Genomic DNA, 18,318 nt, shown 5'->3' with positions numbered 1-18,318 from the left:
GAAATGTTGGACATTTGTTAGGAATTTTTGTCTACAGTTGATAAATAAAGGCATGATCATTACTTTTCCACCTAGTACTGTAATCAAGGCAATTGCTGAACAACAGAACAGAATGGGTTTTATTTTCAGTAGCTGGAGATACAAAACAAGCCTTGGGCTTATCAGATTCCTCCCCCAAACAGCATCAGACCTCAAACAGTGATCCATCATAGAAAGTGCTACTAATCAAGTAGAAGATGAGTGCAGGGTCACAGGAATTTTCTTTTCAATAACCTGGCTGCGCAATCTATAATGGCTTAAGACAGTTATATATCTCTCATCAATGGCTTTTCATACAGTTTAATAGCTAATTAGTCGGCTGTTCCAAGCATCCAATTGTCTTTAAGCTAATTTTTTTTTATTATTTTACATTTGTAATTTCTGATCGCTTTTTTTTAAATCACTGGGTGGAATTTAGAGAGCAGTTGTGCTCACCCAAATAACAGATGGTAATGGAATCCTATAGTTTGCATTTCAGACTCCTGTCTCATGTTAAAACACTAATGGTCTCAGTCCACTGACACTTATTCAGGTCAGAAGTTTCCCATTACTACCAGGCATTTATGGCGACTTTTTGTAAAGTATTTGCTGCCAATTATTCCCAACTTTGGTAACCTGAATTAAAATAGCTTATGGACACTACATATAATGATGCATTCCACAGTAGTTGTAGGAAACTCCTTAAGTTCGCACTGGAGTTGCATCTATGATGGCCCAGGGTTAAATTGTCTCAACTCAGGTTAAACCACTGGAAGAACTGAGGACATCAGAAAAGGTGTGGAGAATGTGGCTGAACATATCATTAAAATTTTTTTTTAAATTAAAGCTATGTTTTATTTGCTGCATATGTAGCAATTGAAAGATGGTCCACACTACTTTTATATCCAAGGCAAAGCATATTGTTTCTGGAAGAACTGTGCCATTGTGTAAGGGCTAAAAACTCTGATGAAAGTTTTTAGTCTACACTCATTCAGGACCCTTGTAAGTTGTGGATTGATGGTTCTTTCATCCTGTGTGACCAGACTACGTTTTAAGCAAATGATTTTCAGAACATTCAATCACAAATAGCAAAAGTAGCAAAGGAAAAGCATTAAACTTCTCTGGCTCATGGGGGATTCTGGGTGAACTTGACTTACTGTAAGATGGCGATGGGCTTGGACATAGTGGCCTTCAAGGAGCTAGCAAAAGGTGTTATTTTCTTTTAGAACATCTTTTTTAATGATTACAACACTACTGGACATTAAGAACTTCAAGTACTGCAGGTCTACCCCATCGGTGAATTGTTCATTAGCAGAGTAGCTGGAACTGGTACAGATTGTGTTGCTGCCTGCTACAGATAGGTGCTAGAATCGGTGCACGAAGGCAGTGTACAGTGTACACAGTGTGTCAGTGTGCGATTGCCTTGGACATTCTCTTGTGAACATAAGACCCTTTTGGACATTGGTACTGCATGTCTGGTTCACGGGTTTATTGGGGAGACTGAAGGGGGTTGGGAAGAGCTGCACGACCTCAGTTGTAGTTGGGATTAGGCCTCACGCCATGCTGTTGCCTGTTGTCCAGGAGATGTGATACAGGAGGCCATGTAGCATGACATCCACATCACACTGGGACTGTCCGATCCCTTCGGTGCTGCCCTCCAGTGTTCACTGAGTGGAAGACAAGCTGAACGGCATTTATCTGCAGACTGTTACAGGCTTGTTCTTGCCTACAACATCCATGGACACAGGGACTTGGGCTATATTATATTTTTTTTCGTGTGGCTGTATGTTTACTGCTATGTTACATGTGCCTTGTGCCATGTAAAACTGTTGGTACTGTGTTTTTCACCTTGGCCCCTTTGGCTGTATTCATGTATGAGTGAATGACGATTGAACTTGAACATTTTTGCTTGCCCTTAGTGAGCCTGAACATGCAGCTGTGGGTAACTGTTCTCTGGAACAGCCTGCAAGAATGCACTTGTGAACCACTTCATCCACCTGGAAGACACAGGAAACCCAAGCCCTTCCAGAAATGCTCAATTGTGCAAATAAGGCTTTTACTTGCAACAATTTTCAGTAGAGACAGAAATGTAACTATGCATCCTTGGTACCAGTTACCTCAGTGCAGGAGATACCACGCAACAGCACAGACCTTGCATTGCCTTGAAAAGGAAGGTGAACTGGACTAACTTTTCTCTCGGGTCTGGTAGGTTTGCTGCGGCATACCACCCTGAACACATTCTTAACATCTTGCAAAGCTATTGTGTTTAATTGTTTCTTTTTCGTTTCATCCGTATCCTCTCCCCCGTGTCTGAAGTCCTCAGTTGTTTGGTGGAGTTGGGTGCTGGTTTCTCTCCAGTCTGGTCAAATGCTGAACCTCAGCAGAGAGTATTCAACCCTGGGAACATCAAGGCGCCAGTTCCTGTGGTCATGAGACAATAACACACAAAGGCAGAACTAGGGCATCGAGTCTGCTCCACCATTAAGGACGGAAATTTTGCCAGGGCTTCTTTCACTAACTGTGGAATTCATTATTATATGCATGGATTCTTCGCTAAACTTCATGGTTTAACATTTCACTTTGTATGAAACTTTTTGTTAAACAGCTTCAGAATGGTCTCTATAACGATTTGTAAAAAGCAAGATGGTTTTCCCCCATTTCTCTTACTCCAATTTACAAGACCCACCTCATACAAAGCATTAGCAAGAAAGGCATTGGAACCTTAACCATTATGGCTAAATTAGTTATTGATTGATTGATCAGCTCCCAGGAAGTCACTTTGCATGCAGCTCAATGTATTTCTAAAGCTCTGTACAACTACAGTGCTGACTACACTAAGGTAGTAAGGATGTTCAAGAGCTGTAAGCTAAGCTATTGATGTACTGCAGTGCATGATAATTCCATGCTCAACTGACCACTAAGTAGGTTGAGACAGAGATGCAGATGCAGAGGGGATGGGAGGGGGAGGGGAGGGAGCAGCGAATGCGAGAGGAGAGAGCTGAGTAGAGAACCGGAGGCTGAGGCAGAGCGTAATATAGTGAGCGTGACACAGAGAAAGAGAGTGAGAGAATGGCAGAGGAGAAAAAAGAACAAGAGCCATAGACTGGTGGGAAAGATATGCACATAGTTAGATGCAAACTGAAATCAAATTGGAGCTTTCATACAAAACATGTTGTATTCCTTCAACTTTGACTTGAAGCATTAATTTTTGGGACTAGGATGCCATGGTATTTTCAGGAGTGAGATGAACAGGTTTGTATTAGTTAATGGTTTCGATGGACATGGACAACAGCTGAGAGATCTGAGTTAGAATGTACTAGGAGAAAAATAGCGAAGAATGACTTCCCGCTATTCCAGGCAATTTAGATACACATCACAGCAGGATGAAAGAAACCAAGAGCAAATAGGAACAGAAAGAGTTAGATAGAGCTCTTAAAGATAGCAGAGTCAAGGGATATGGGGAGAAAGCAGGAACGGGGTACTGATTGTGGATGATCAGCCATGATCACATTGAATGGTGGTGCTGGGTCAAAGGGCCGAATGGCCTACTCCTGCACCTATTGTCTATTGTCTATAATATGGACAAATCCTCGAAGGTTGGTCCATGAAGCCTTATGTACATCTTCATTTTAAATTCAAGCTTTATCACAATACTTGTACTTTTACAAATTTTGGCACTCATGAGAACGTTGAAAACAAAGTCTGACCTGTTTATAATTCTACGATGTACCACTTTGAGGATTATAATCCTTTCTGTGCTGTCCTTTAGAAATTCTGTCATTTTATTTTTTAAGACAGGCTTTGTTTCATGCTTTGCGATAACCTTCAAGTGATCCCATGAAGCTTTGCATTTCCTCTCCAGCTGAACAAGACTTTCTGCCAGTTGGTCAAAGTCAACCTGTGAACAAACAGCAGAGGCCCCGTAATGAGAACAGCTTGGCATCACAAAAACACCCACAGGTCTCAGCAGAAACAGAAAGTAAATTCACAGTACAAGAACAAAGCAGCTGGCAATAGCCCAGTAAATAGAAAACTTGGCCTGATGGTTATTAAGTAAACTGAGAAAGTTTTAATTACATACATGTGGACCAAAAATATACAAAATGATTTAATTTAGGGTCAATTTCAGTTGCTTACATTGGGAAAGACAAGTTCTATTTTCTGATTTCAAGTTATCCTCTGGTGTTTATATAACTGTGATTATTAATCTGTTTAAATTAAATGGCTCTTTATCTACGAACATTTATTGATTTTCGTAAGACTACAGCTCAGTTAAGAGCTTTTGCGTTTGGTAGGGCAGAGAATCTGCCTCCTTCCTGGTTTGATTATTGAACGAGTTCTGGATGCCACAGTAATGTAGCAGTTAGTGCAATGCTATTACAGCTCGGGCCGTTTTGAGTTCAGCGTTTAGATCCAGCACTGTTCTGTAGGGAGTCTCTGTACATTCCTCCCCGTGGAATACGTGGGTTTCTCCGGGTGCTCTGGTTTCCTTCTAATGTCCAGACGTACTGGACAGGCTAACTTGTCATTGAAAATGGTCACATTATTAGATTGTGAGGTTGCTGGGGTGGCGTGGGTGAAGAGCCTATTCTGCACTATACTACTAAAATAAATACATACATACATACATCAGGGGTGGGGTGGGCAAGAGCCTCTGTTCCAAAGAGATCCTTGACAGTACCTAAACCTGCTGGGGTGCATTTGGGGGTAAAAACTTGAAAATGGAGCCAGTGTAGTAAAGCATCCAAGTTAATAAAAAAAAGTTCAAAGTAAATTTATTATCAAAGTACATATATATCACCGAATACAACCCGGAGATTTATTTTCTTGAATTTAGTAGAAGGTAGAATGTAACAAAAAGAAAAATCACACTGCTCTGGACAGAGGTCTTGTCCAGAGATGGATTTTACATTGCATTTCAGAAGAGAGGGGAAGACCATGATAAGCGAAGGATGGTGGAAGGAATTCCAGATATGAAGCCTCGAGCAGAAGAAACATCACTAATCAGAGGGTTTAGAGCTCTTTAGGATGATTTGAACATTGACCAAATAACGTGCATTCCAGCAGTTGCAGTACTTCTGAGGTTGAACTAAGATAATCGATGACCCAAAGAAGCAGAAGCCCAATAGAGTACCTAACCTACATGGATCATGTTATTACGCACTGAACCTCGCCACTGCATTCCCCTTCTATTTACTTACCTTGGCAGATCTTGCAATCGCGGCAATTTCTGAATACACATCTGTTGTGTCTGGGAAGTTCTCCACTACCAGGTTACACGTGTGATACAGCAACGATTGCCTCTGGATAGTATCCTTTACTTCAGATACTTTCTCCAAATAACTCAGTTCAAATCCCTTGGCCTAGGGGGAAAATCATAAATTGAACATGTAAATGTCAAGCACAGAATTATTTGGCTTTCAGATTGCAATCCCAACATTTTGAAAACAGAATGATTTCTTACACTAGAGTTATTCAGAAAATTTCCAATAGCAAGCAGAGTTGCCAGAAGTGATTTAAAGGTCTTATTCTTTGCAAGCTGCTCCATTCCAAGTTTCAAGTCAAACAATGGCTCGGCTATTTCCTAGGATAAAAAATACAAATTTTAGAAGTTTCCATTTAAACTTTCTCTTTAGAGGTAACTTTAAACAGCCAATCTGTTATTAAGGTATTAAATGTGCAGATAGAAACATTTGTAAGGCAAGTATCTAGCAATAAAGAGATTCACAAAGTCCTTGAACTATTCTTTTCTACTAGGCCTGCCTTCCCCAAACTTTAAAGCTGCATGTCCAATGTGCAAATGAAAGATTATTGTGTCCCATATGCACTTTGTAGTACTTAATCATCATTAACTACCACTTGCTTGTCAATTCAAATATTTCAATGTGGCTCTAAATCTACAAGTAAAGCTAAAATATAAACAGTTATATTCTGGAATTATACAGACTGTCCTGTATCTGCAAAATCATCTAAAGTATATGAACATTAGGAATTCCATCAAGGCTGTTAATTACTTCATAGGGAATTTGAATTGTATTTTGCTGTGCTTGCCTTATGATGAAAATGTAAATGTAAATCTCAATGCAGATCATTTTCAATTCTACATTCTGCAGTTCAATACACCTGCCAGAAAATTCAGCTGTCTAATTTGAGACTACACTCTTTTTAAAGTTGTCATATTTCTTAGGACAAAGCTTCACCTTTTCCATGGCCTCATAGTCCAGTTTAAAAGCCCAGAGCTGCAGCCTTGCCTTGATCCCATTGATGGAGGCCAAGGTTAAAAGGAACTGCTCAGCTGAACCGAGGGGAACATCAGGATTTGCCAACTGAGCTTCTTGGATCTTCTGTTTCTCTTCTTCAGTGGGAACCATAGTCAGGATTTTCTGTAGAACATATGAGGGAGTTAGAGCACATGAGCAGTGGAAATCACAAACATCATAATACTTTGACTTAAAAATAATGCTTAAACTCCTTTAAGGAAATTTTTCAAATGGATACACACATTGAGTTTTAGTGATTTGACATATTAATTTCAAATCAGTGAAACAGACTTGCATGGATATAATCTTCCAAAGACTTCGTAGTAATCATAAATAATATTTTAAAAGAAACTCAGAATATTCTTGATAGATTTACAGGGAATCAAGAAGGACTTTCTAAACAGAATCAGTGCAGTATATAAATTATGAAAAACCCATAAAACATATAAACTCAGATGAACAGATTTTTTTAAGACATGATGTATGGAATATTAAGCCAAAGCAGGAACATAGAAGCTGGAGTATGAGGACAGAGTGATTGAATGATCTAGTCTTTATTTATTTATTGATGTCACGTGGAATAAGCTCTCTTGGTCCTTGAGCCGCACTACCCAGCACTCTCCCAATTTAATCCTAACTTAATCAATGACCAATTAACCTACCAACCGGTATATTTTCTGACTGTCCGAGGAAACCGAGTATCCTGAGGAAACCCATGCGGAGAAGATACAAACTCCTTACAGGCAGCAGCAGAAATTGAACCCAGTTGCCTGTACTGTAAAGCGTTGTGCTAACCACTACACTACTGTCCCACCCCTTCATCCTGTACTTTTGCTGCAACTCAGTTAAGTAGAATAATAAATTATGTCCCTATTACACCATCTTCACAGTAAACTTCAAGCATAAAATGATGACAGAGGTAGTTGTTATCTGCATTAACGTTGAGCACAAGGGAAATGTAAAATCATTGCCATGGTGAGCTGGTGTAGCAGCAAGACAATAGCACAATTTTGTAAAAGCACAGTCAATTGCTACAGTATTAGTCTTATTATTAATACCATTTTGTTACCGACAACGTGATCAACAGAAAGCCAGATTTCTGCCATGAGAGTTGCAAGTGTGATTCATTTAAAACATGTGTCCCTGGACTTCCATCCCTCTTAGCTACGAGACTCTCAGACCTACAGTTTCCAAGTAGTCTTTATAATGCTTGCTAGAAGCAGTGAAAACCAGATTGGCACCTGTGGATGAGTAACATTCCCTTAATGATAGAGCATAGACAGGGTCATAGAAACATTTCAAATGTTGAAAGGCATGGACAGAGTGGTAGGGCGCCCATTCAGAACATTGATGCGAAAAAAATTTTTTAGCCAGAGGGTGGTGAATGGAATTTGTTGCCACGGGTGGCAGTAGAGGTGAAGTCATTGGGTGTATTTAAGGCAGAGATTGATAAGTATCTGAGTAGTCAGGGCATCAAAGGTTATGGTGAGAAGGCAGGGGAATAGGACTAAAGGGGAGATTGGATCAGTTCATGATGAAATGACGGAGCAAACTTGAAGGGCCGAATGGCTGACTTCTGCTCCTTTGTCTTATGGTCTAAGTAAGACTTTGTCATTGCACTGACCTTTGTAACTTTTCCCTCCATAATACTACACCTCAACTTAGCTCTATGAGCTTCCCATTTCTTCATATCCACTCTAGAACCAAGTCAATCTTTATTAATGCATAGTAGAGGACCTCCTTTATACAAAATAATTAGAATATAAGAGACCTCTACCAATCTGTCCCTGCTGCATAACACCAGACCTAACAATCAAGATCTAGGGAATAGGTCTGTCAAATGGTATTCACCTTTCATAACTTAGAACCACTTCCCAGTAAAGACTAGCCATCGATGACGAAGTTCAAGAACTCTAACCCACACCAAGCACAAGGTCTACCAAACGGCAGTGACTTTCACCTTTCACTGCACTTCAGGGATGTGGACACCGATGGTAGACACCGCAAAGCACTGGAGGATACCAGTAATAATTCATCCATGGAATTCTTGAGGAAGGTAGGCAAACATGTGTCAGCATCCTCTCCCAAGCCAACATGTCCACTCATCTCTTGAGGGCATATCTCATTGGCTACAAGCTCAACACTAGATTCCTGAAATAAGCACTCACCTCCAAGTTCTTTCACAAGAGGAGATTTTTTTTAATGAAGAATGGGAAAATACTGCAAGATATCTCATCCTTTGCCTGAGATGATCAAACTGGGAAAGAATCTCTTGTGAACACAGTGAGCACTATTGCCTGCACTACAAGGGCACATAAAGACCAAGCTACTAAAGGACAAAACTGTACAATTAATCCAACAACCAACTCACTCTCCCCATCTGCCTCATGTTGGTCAATTCCTCATAGGATTCATCAGCCACAGGAATGTAGTAGAAGCAAGCCACCCTCAGGCTGCCAAAGGAAAAACAGATAACCAAGAAAAATAAAACTGGGAGAACAGTACTTAGAGGTGAATAGCTTTCTCCTGGAGATGGAATACAATGTAGATGAACAAAATACAGTATTTATTGCTGACTACTTGCTCACAGTCAATGACAATCCCATGCCAGAGAGACTTTCCTTTCCGTCTAGGAAAATATAAACTGGAAGATAATTGAGTCTTTAAATTCCAGCTGTTAATAATCAAATTACTTATTCAGGGGAAGAAAACGAAGGAATAACGTATATACAAAATTAATTAAATTTAAATCTATCTTGGACTGTAAGGATGTCTTACACACAACAAAAAGAGACCAATGTTAGCAATGTTACATCTCTGAAGCTAAGTTTAATGCAACAACATTATCCTTGAGCTGCTGGCAGATTATCTTTGGAGTTAGGTTAGAGGCCACAATGTATTCAATGTGCTCTCTTTGCATGAGGAGGGAAGGAACCAAAGAAATGCCCAACTAGTCCTCTACACATTGGAAAAAAGAAAGACAAGTAAAATGGTGGGGACTTTCCATGGGGAGTCTTTGAGAAAAATAATCAAAACAGAATTACCAAGAGCACTGCCTTTTCTCCCCTCACCCCCAGCAGAGAATTCCTTTTGCTGGGAAAAATTAGCCATATTTTTAAGATAAGTCACCACTGAAAAAACATTTTTGCCGGAGTGCTATGTTTAGTCACATTGATCGGCCCATAAAAACGTTTTCCATGTAGTGCTGCCAGCTTTGAACAGCCCAAGTCAACAGAGCCAAAGTAGAGATTAGCCAGAGACATGCATAAAAATATATTTGATTGCTTTTGGAAGGGCATAGATGATATACCAACTCCTACTGATTCTCCCCAAATATTTTTGCCTTTGAGATAAAACAAATTTCTGAACATCACGAAGTTAGATTGGTGGAAACCGTTTTTTTCATTCCTGGAATAGCAATGTCAGTCTAAGAAGAGCAAGTTGTACAATCCGTAGCAAAATAGTCCACTCAGAAACGTCTATTTGAAGATTGAAGGAAAGTAGGAACCACAAACTCACAGTAGGAAAATGAAGTGAGTGGAAGATGTTAAAAATAAGTTACATGCAAAGGGATTATACATTTACCCTCATCCTACATTAATCCCCTGTTGGCGCATGGCCAAGTGGTTAAGGCGTTCATCTAGTTATCTGAAGGTTGCTAGTTCAAGCCTTGGCTGAGGCTGCGTGTGTCCTTGAGCAAGGCACTTAAACACACGTTGCTCTGCGACGACACTGGTGTCAAGCTGTATGGGTCCTAATGCCCTTCCCTTGGACGACATCGGTGGCAAGGAGAGGGGAGACTTGCAGCTTGGTCTTCCATAACTTTCCAGGGTACAAATCCATGGTCTACTGATCCTAATGGAGGCCTACACACTACACACATTAATCCCACTTCTATTGTTCTCAAATTTCCATCAAAATGTCCCAGAATCTACCACTGACCTCCACATTTGTGTCAATTAAACTAGGAATTTGCACACCTTTTAGGCTGTGGATTCAGCCCCGTGCCTCATGGGAAAAGGCCTCCCAACCACTGAGCACATCTATATGATGCTGCCATAGGAAAACAGCATCCATCATTCAAGATCCTCACCACCCAGGCCATGCTCTTTTCTCGCTGCTTCTATCAGGCAGAAGGTGCAAGAGCCTTTGGACCTACACCGCCAGGTTCACGAACAGTTACTACCTCAACCATCAGAACAAAAGGGGATAATTACACTCACTTGCCAATTCCATGGAGATGTTCCCACAACCAATAATCTCACTTTAAGGTTTCGTTACTGATTGGTATTTATTTCTATTTGCCTTTGCACATTTTGTTGTCTTCTGCAGTCTGGCTGATCTTGCTATAGTTACTGTTCTATAGATCTGCTGAGTATGCCCGCAGGAAAATGAATCTCAGGGCTGTATGTGGTGACATATATGCATTTTGAAATTTGAACTTTTGTTGCAGAGAACATGCAAATTCCACACAGACAGCACCCAAAGTCAGGAATAAAACTGGTTCGTTGAAACTGCAAGGCAGCAGCTTTACTAGCTACACCACTGTGCTGGTTCAAGTCCGGATTCCTTACCTCAATGCCCTCTGGTTCAAGTCCGGATTCCTTACCTCAATGCCCTCTGGTTCAGGTCCAGATTCCTTACCTCAATCCCCTCTTTGTTGATTGCATATTCATCAAAGTTGAGGATAGCATTTTTTATGATGTGCACTGGAGGCAACACTGTAAGGCCAATGTTAATTGCATTGCTTCTCTTTGGATCTAGTACGATTAACCCTTGCTTCTTGGCCTCGCCTCCTTTCTAGAAGTTAAAACAATACATTGTGTGAAATCAGCTTGTCTTATTTATATTAAAAAAACATTAAGTGCTGAACCAAGGAGATGCCAGCATCACCAATCCCCTTCCTTTATCCACCCATCACCACATCCCACCCCCCCCCCACCCACCACCCCAATTCACCCACCCCCACATCCTGCAGACATAGCTGCAAAATCAATCCACTGCCCATCCGTACATTAGCCAGCGGCACACATCCAATACATTCAGGTAAAATAATTATCAGCTGCTTTATCAAGAGGAATTTGGTGAGCCCCTTCCTCCCCAAATCCCTGCACATCAGCATCATTACAAATTTCATGACATACGCCGGAGATATTAAACCTGATTCTGATTTTGATTCCCTGGATCGGGTTTTCACGGAAGGAAGGGTTAGATACTGTATTATGGAACTTTTGAGCATGGGGCTGCGTGAGAAATCCATTTATGTAATAGTGTGCTGAACCACTCAGTAAAAAATAAATAAATTTTCATAGTATGAACTGTTTTTAAAGGTAAATTACAAACATTTCATCTATTCCTCATTTGATATAACTCCAGTGATATTCAATCAGAACCAACAACATAACCTATCTGAGGGATAACCATGAAAAAGACCAAGTCCACAGCACTCAAGGATTGGATCCCATTGCTTTTAACATTATTGCTCCCTTAGGTGCCAAAAAGGTTTACATTCATTGGTTTCGAGACAATTATTTGTGCTCTGGAGAATACACATCAACATAACTACTTCGAGAAAGCCCCTCATTTACCATAGGTTTTTGGGACACAAAAGAAGTCATAGGAGTGAAAATCTTCCTTACAATGGAGTTATGACAGTCAGCCAAAATGACCTTTACGAGTGCATTTCATCAGATTGGCAAAGAAGCTAATCCTTTTGCAGGCCATCAACTCAGATAAATGCAGCCATTCGCTGACCTGGAAGCCTAACGTTGAGTTTGCAGAGCCAGGTGAAAAATCTCTCCACTGAGGAATGTTATGAGATATCACAACCCCTAATCTTTCATATTTACACAGAAAATAAAGGAATTCTGCATGGAATGATCTGAAGTTACAGCTCAGCAAGTTTATCTGTTGAGTTGTTAAACCAACACGATGTTGGAATGAATGACAGGTATGTGAACTAACCACAGCCTGTGTGTATCCTGTTGAGTAGATACTGGATGCATGGATTGCAAAATGGCATTAGAATGACTATTGACCAAGGAGCTTATACTGACACTTTGGTCAGTAGTCTGAGAAAATAACCATGGAAATAAAGACAAAGTACAAAGATGGTGCAATTCACTTTGCACCTATCATTTAGTTAGCAGAGAGACCCAACCTAAAACAATAGGCTCAGCAATTAAAATGTTAATTTAATTCAAGTTTAATTGTCATTCAACCATACATGAATATGCATGAATACAGTCAAATGAGAGAGCGTTACTCGGGGTGGGGGGGGGGGGGGGGGGTCAAGCAAAGATCTAAAACAACACAATGAAAAACATCTTTGTTCCAAGTTGTGGTTATAATTCGAACGTCAGTTTAAGTGCAGTAACTGAAGAGTTCATGTCAGTCTGCAACCCTCTTTAACTTTACCGACAAGTTCAGTTGGACTTTGTTTTGGGCAGTGCTGATGAGGAATTCCAGTAAAATATCATTTTCACTGCAGAAAATAGATACATATTTGAACATGGATCAGTAGCTGTCATTATTATGTTTATTTCTTTTCCTTTCTGATCAGGCATCAGGAAACAGCCACTTAGAGCAATCTAACCTTGCTCCTAGGCCAGCTAGACTGGCATTGGGACTCCATCTGCAATGATTTTACACTGAGCCACTGTAAAAGGTTCTCAGTTTTGATCACTCTGACAGGATGCACAGAAGCCATAGATCTCTAACAAAAAAAATCAATCATATTGGCACTGTACTTCACACCTCTCTCTCCGTCTCCGAATAATTGTAAGCTCAGTTCACTGGTAACTGGGTCTACAAGGACTTCAAAGACTGTTGGATGAGACATTAAAATTAAGATATGTGTAGCCTTATGAGAATGTTAAAGCAACTGAGAATGAGTCAGAGAGATCTTCTTGTGATCACTTTAACGCTTCTCTCTGAACTTGTAACACTGAGAAAAAGATACCTTATTATTATCATTGTCACACTGTTCGCAGGAACTTCTTATGTGGACGTTGTTGCCACTTTCCCACAGCAATAAATAGAATGATAGATTGTGTCATTAGATAATTTAAACAAAAATCTTCCATCTTTCAGCCCTACAAGGTTGGCATTACAGTTCCCAGAAATGCTCAGACTAAAATACACATTACTCTTGCTGCTTGGAGTGTTTGGTCCTTGTTGTTTGCAACCCTGCAAATGATAAGGAAGAGCAGTAGGCGTGAAGAAAATACAGTGTCTGGTGGACCAGCAGAAGCAAAAGGCAGGTCAGGTGGAAATGCAGAGAGTTACTTCCTGAAAGAAAGCTGTGGATTGGCTGTGAAAATACTTCTGGAACATCCAGCTGAGGAACATTAGTAGCTGCACCTATTCACAGCTACGGAATCACTGATAGAGAAGATAAAAGGTACTCTAGCTGCAATTGATCTCAGAATTGAGAGGGGCCATTGCAGTTATCACTCCCAGCCTTTGATGCGGATCTCAGGTGCTGAGTCGAGTTTAATAACAAGATTCATTTATTATCAGAGAACGTATAGATTATACAACCTTGAGATTTGCTTGCCCACAGGTAGCCACAAAGCAGGAAACCCGGAAGAACCCAATTAAGGAAAAAAAACAAAAATGAAAATAAAAGACCAACCCTCAATATGCAAGAAAAAGAACAATAAATACAAATCATGCAAATATTTGAAGCAAACAACATCATTCCAAACCAAAATTGAGTCCTCAGATCTGAACCCTGGAGTAGGCCCAAAGCCTCACTTATCAGTTCATCATGTTAGCGGACACAGAGCACAACAACCGGGACAGTCTTCATAGCCTTGGTACCATGGAGATGACCCTCTCTTTTCAGTCTATCTGGTCCAGTGTTTGAATTGACCCAACGACAGAACAGTGAAAGACTCCATTGCCCTGGAGTGAACATTGTGAAGGGCTAGTGAAATCAGCTCTCACCTCCGAACTGGGCCAGCATTTAAATTGTCTAAACAGCATATTGTACCTTGCTCTAGGACCCAGCAACTGCGAAAGGCTCTGGGTCTAGACCACACGCCCAGCAACTCGGTCGGGGCCCAGATTTCGCTGCCCAGCCTGAAGCTGCTCTCAGGCTCTGCAGATCAACTTGGTGCCAGGCGCAATCCAACCTCACATCTGGCCAGCTGAATGAGCAAAGGAACTTCTCTGTCTGGGTCCTGACTTCTCCTTTAGTTACTCAAACACAAGATTCTGCAGATGCTGAAAATCCAGAGCAACACACACAAAATGCTGGAGGACCTCAGCAGGTCAGGTAGCATCTATGGAAATGAAGGGAGTTGACGTATTGGGTGAGATCATTTTCAGGACTGGAAAGGAAGTGGAAGGTGCCAGAATGAAAAGGTGGAGGGGTGGGGTTAAAGGGGGGGGGGGGTCTAGCTAGAAGGTGAGAGGTGAAGCCAAAGGGTTGGGAAAGGTCAAGGGCTGGAGATGAAGGAATCTGATAGGAGAGGAGAGTGGGCCACAGGAGAAAGGGAAGAGTGTGGGGCACCGGCAGAAGTGATAGGCAAGTGAGGAGAAGAGGTAAGAAGCTAGAGGAGGAACAGAAAAAGAAGGGGGGAGGGAAATAAAATTACTGGAAGGAGAAATCGATGTCTTGCCATCATATTGGAGATTGCCTAGATGGAATCTGAGAGAGGCCACATCATAGCACAAGAGGAGATCATGGACCAACATGTCAGAACAGGAATGGGAATTGGAATTAAAATGTTTGGCCACCGGGAATTTCCACTCTTGATGGCTGGAGCGGAGGTGCTCAACAAAGCAGTCTCTCAACTTATGTTGAGTCTCACCAAGGTAGAGGAGGTCACATCAGGAGCACTGGATATATTATATGACCCCAACAGATTTCCTGATGACGTGTTGGCTCACCTGGAAGGATTATTTGGAGCTCTGAATAGAGGTGAGGGAGGAGGTAAATGGGAAGGTGTAACATTTCTGTTGCTTGCAAGGATATGTGCCAGGAGGGAGATTGGGGGGGGGGGGGTGGGATAAGTGGACAAAGAAATCACGGAGATAGCAAGCCCTGGGGGAAGTGGAGAGTTGGGTGGGGGTAATGTAATAATATGTTGGGTGGTAGGATCCCAATGAAGATGATGGAAATTGTGGAGAATGATGTGTTGGATGCAGAGGTTCACAGGATGAGAGGCAAAGACAAGAGGGAGTTCTATTCCTATAGAACTGGATAAGTGCAGATGTCGGGGAAATGGAGGAGATGCAGATGAGGTCAGCATCAATGGTGAAGAAAGGGAAACCCCGTTCTTTGAAGGAAGAGGGCAACTCTGATGTCCTGGAAAGGAAAGCCTCATCCTGGGAACAGATACAGCAGAGATAAAGGAACTGAGAAAAGGGAATGGCATTTCTACAGGAGACAGTGTGGGAAAAGGTATAGTCAATATACTCATGGGAATCAGCAGCTTTATAAAATATGTTTGTAGTTAAGTTTGTCTGCAGAGATGGAGATAGAAAGATTGAGAAAGGAGAGGAGATTCAGAAATGGACCGAGTGAAGCTGAAGGCAAAATTGATGAAATTGACAAGCTCAGCATGGGTGCTTGAAGCAGCACCAATGCAGTAATCAATGTAGCGCAGGAAGAATTGGGGAAAATTACCAGGGAAGGCTTGGAACATGGACTGTTCTATGTAGCAAGAAAAAGGCTGGCATAACTGGGGCTCATGACACATGGCTTCTCCTAGAGTTTGGAGAAAGTGGGGAGGAGCCAAAGGATAAATTGTTGCGGGGATAATCATATTGCAATGTTTTACTCATTCCTGTTTGTATCAGAAGAGGCTCACTCCTATTGGAAACATCTCAGGCCATAACTGGCTGTCGCAGGGCACCCACTGGCAACAGCAGTTACTCGGTTTGTCCCAACACATGTAGATGCACCACAATGTTTGCTTGCTATCATAGTGGAAAAAAAGGATTCTTGGAACCTGAGAAAACAAGACAACCACCTATGGATCCCGTAAGCCAATCAAACTGAAGAACTGTAAAATTAACAGCTAAGATCAGTGGGCAAGGGGGACGGGATGGTGAATTTAATGTCAAATTGGTACTGAGGCCAAGAAACTGATGTGCCCTCTTAAAGAGTAACAGATCGGTGGTCATTTTAGAGACATTCAGGTAATTTTGAAGAGGTGGAGGGGTGCCAGTGGTAGGGTAGAAAGGAGAAAGGATGACTAACCGGTGCAACATGGAGAGATTAGCAAGTCACAGCTTTCAAGATTATGGGGCTTATGTCAATCAGGATAGGGAGGTCTGCATTTTTAAGTGACCAGCGGGACTTCCCAAGTAAGTTTACTTGAGTCGTGTTTCTAGAATGTTGCAATGAGATCTGGAAATGGTCAGAAAGGCAGCCAACTCCAGAGAAACAAAATCAACTTTTGAGTGGTTACTGCCGAACAAAAACATTCAGGACTGTCTGAATCTTCAGAGAGAAAGAAAGAGGGGGGGGGGGGGATGGAGACACACACACACAAACACATGGGGAAATGGAGGGGGGTGGAGAGAGAAGGACAGAGATAGAGGGGGAGGACAGAGAAAGGGGCGATGGGAGAGGGAGGGAGGGAGAGGGACACAAACAGACAGAGAGAATCAGAGTGATTGACAGAGATTCACTACAGTTGGAGTATCACGTTTAGCAGAGTAGTTGGTGCGACACTACGACAGCTCTGGACAGAGTTCAATTCTGATGCTGTCGGTAAGGATTTTGTATGTCCTCCCCATGATTGCTTGAGTGTCCTCTGGGTGCTCCAGTTTCCTCCCACAATTCAAAGACCCATCGGTTAGTAGGCTAATCGGACAGTGTAAATTGTCCTGTGATTAGGCTAGTGTTAAATATTGCAGGTTGTTGTGGGTGTGGCCTGTTGGCTCACTATATCTCTAAATAAAATAAATAAGCAAACAGAGGTACAGAATTAGGGACAAAGAATTATTGCACTAACAGGAAAGAGAAAGGAAAATATTTTAGCTTTCTAAAAGGTATCTAATAAGATTAGCACCTGAAGGAAAGAAAACACACCCAGAAATGCCCAGTGAGGACTGGCAGTATTTAACAGAGCTTTATGTTTCAGGGTTGGCATCTACAACTCCACAGCCAAGTGCAGATCTCTTCTCTCCTAAGCCAGTCCCAGCCATTCCTGCAGGACTACAAGGCCTAATCCTGGCCAATAGCTACCCTACCTACCCCAAATGCCTCAGCTCCAGGTTAGCCAACAACTATCCTGGAATTCCCTGGAGCTTTGCCAACTCCTTTTAACAGTGGCACCACCAAGCAGAGTGTTGTGGAGAGGGAAAGAGCACTGTGGAGATGAGGCTTGAACTCCCTCATCCTGTACCGTGTCGCCCCTGGGATTCCACAGTTGGGTCCTGGGGCAGGGACTGTACTGGGACAAACCAGAGATCTAGGGACAAAATACAGATACTCATGAATGACTACGTTTCGGACTCCAGATTTAAGGGCTACAACTAATTCTAGGCAGAGATACACTGTACTGGGCACAGGAATGTCACCATAATAACAGTGGAGTATAATACCAGTGGGCAGAGGTCTGTCGTAACATTTGGACATGTTAGTGAAGGGCACAATTCTGTCACTATATTTCACTGGGGTATGATACTTGTGAGCACAAGTCCACTAATGTGTAATTGTAGGATACAATACTAGTCACTACATATCTCATGAATGTGAATGTGAGGGATTTGCAAAATAGCAGATGCTGCCAACGACTTGGGCATTAAGAATGGCAGTCTATAGATTTTAAAAAAACACATAGGTTTTAGGTAATTCTCTAAATGCATTTGCCTCTACCTTAGAAACTCACAGAGACCTTGACTGGATCACTTAAATAAAATCCTTTAGTCTCATCAATCAGAGGAAGGATCAAATGCTTCTCAGAGCAATGGAGATTTCTAAAAAAACAAATATTTTAGATGGTGAAATTCTGAAACAAGACAGAAAATGCTTTAAGTACTCAACCACTCAGGCTGCACCTGTGGACAGAGAGATAGA

General features: G+C 41.6%; 1 protein-coding gene across 4 annotated transcripts in view; it reads right to left on the bottom strand.

Annotated features, from left to right (window-relative positions):
- The window catches only part of fhod1 (formin homology 2 domain containing 1), a 300,189-nt gene that overhangs the window by 19,066 nt on the left and 262,805 nt on the right, over nucleotides 1–18,318 (bottom strand). For 3 of the 4 annotated variants that reach the window (XM_059992692.1, XM_059992693.1, XM_059992694.1), the window contains 5 exons: nucleotides 10,923–11,078; nucleotides 6,219–6,401; nucleotides 5,483–5,602; nucleotides 5,220–5,381; nucleotides 3,726–3,916 (listed from right to left, as the gene is read on the bottom strand). In XM_059992692.1, the coding sequence (XP_059848675.1) occupies nucleotides 3,726–3,916; nucleotides 5,220–5,381; nucleotides 5,483–5,602; nucleotides 6,219–6,401; nucleotides 10,923–11,078 (812 nt within the window). Of the gene's footprint in view, nucleotides 1–2; nucleotides 2,440–3,725; nucleotides 3,917–5,219; nucleotides 5,382–5,482; nucleotides 5,603–6,218; nucleotides 6,402–10,922; nucleotides 11,079–18,318 lie in introns of those variants that run through there. The other variant, XM_059992695.1, reaches the window with a different exon arrangement.

Source organism: Hypanus sabinus, chromosome 17, assembly GCF_030144855.1.
Source record: "Hypanus sabinus isolate sHypSab1 chromosome 17, sHypSab1.hap1, whole genome shotgun sequence".
NCBI classification, from domain to species: Eukaryota; Metazoa; Chordata; class Chondrichthyes; order Myliobatiformes; family Dasyatidae; genus Hypanus; species Hypanus sabinus.
Note: the sequence above shows the minus strand (reverse complement) of the source record. Positions and strands in the feature narration are given on the sequence as shown.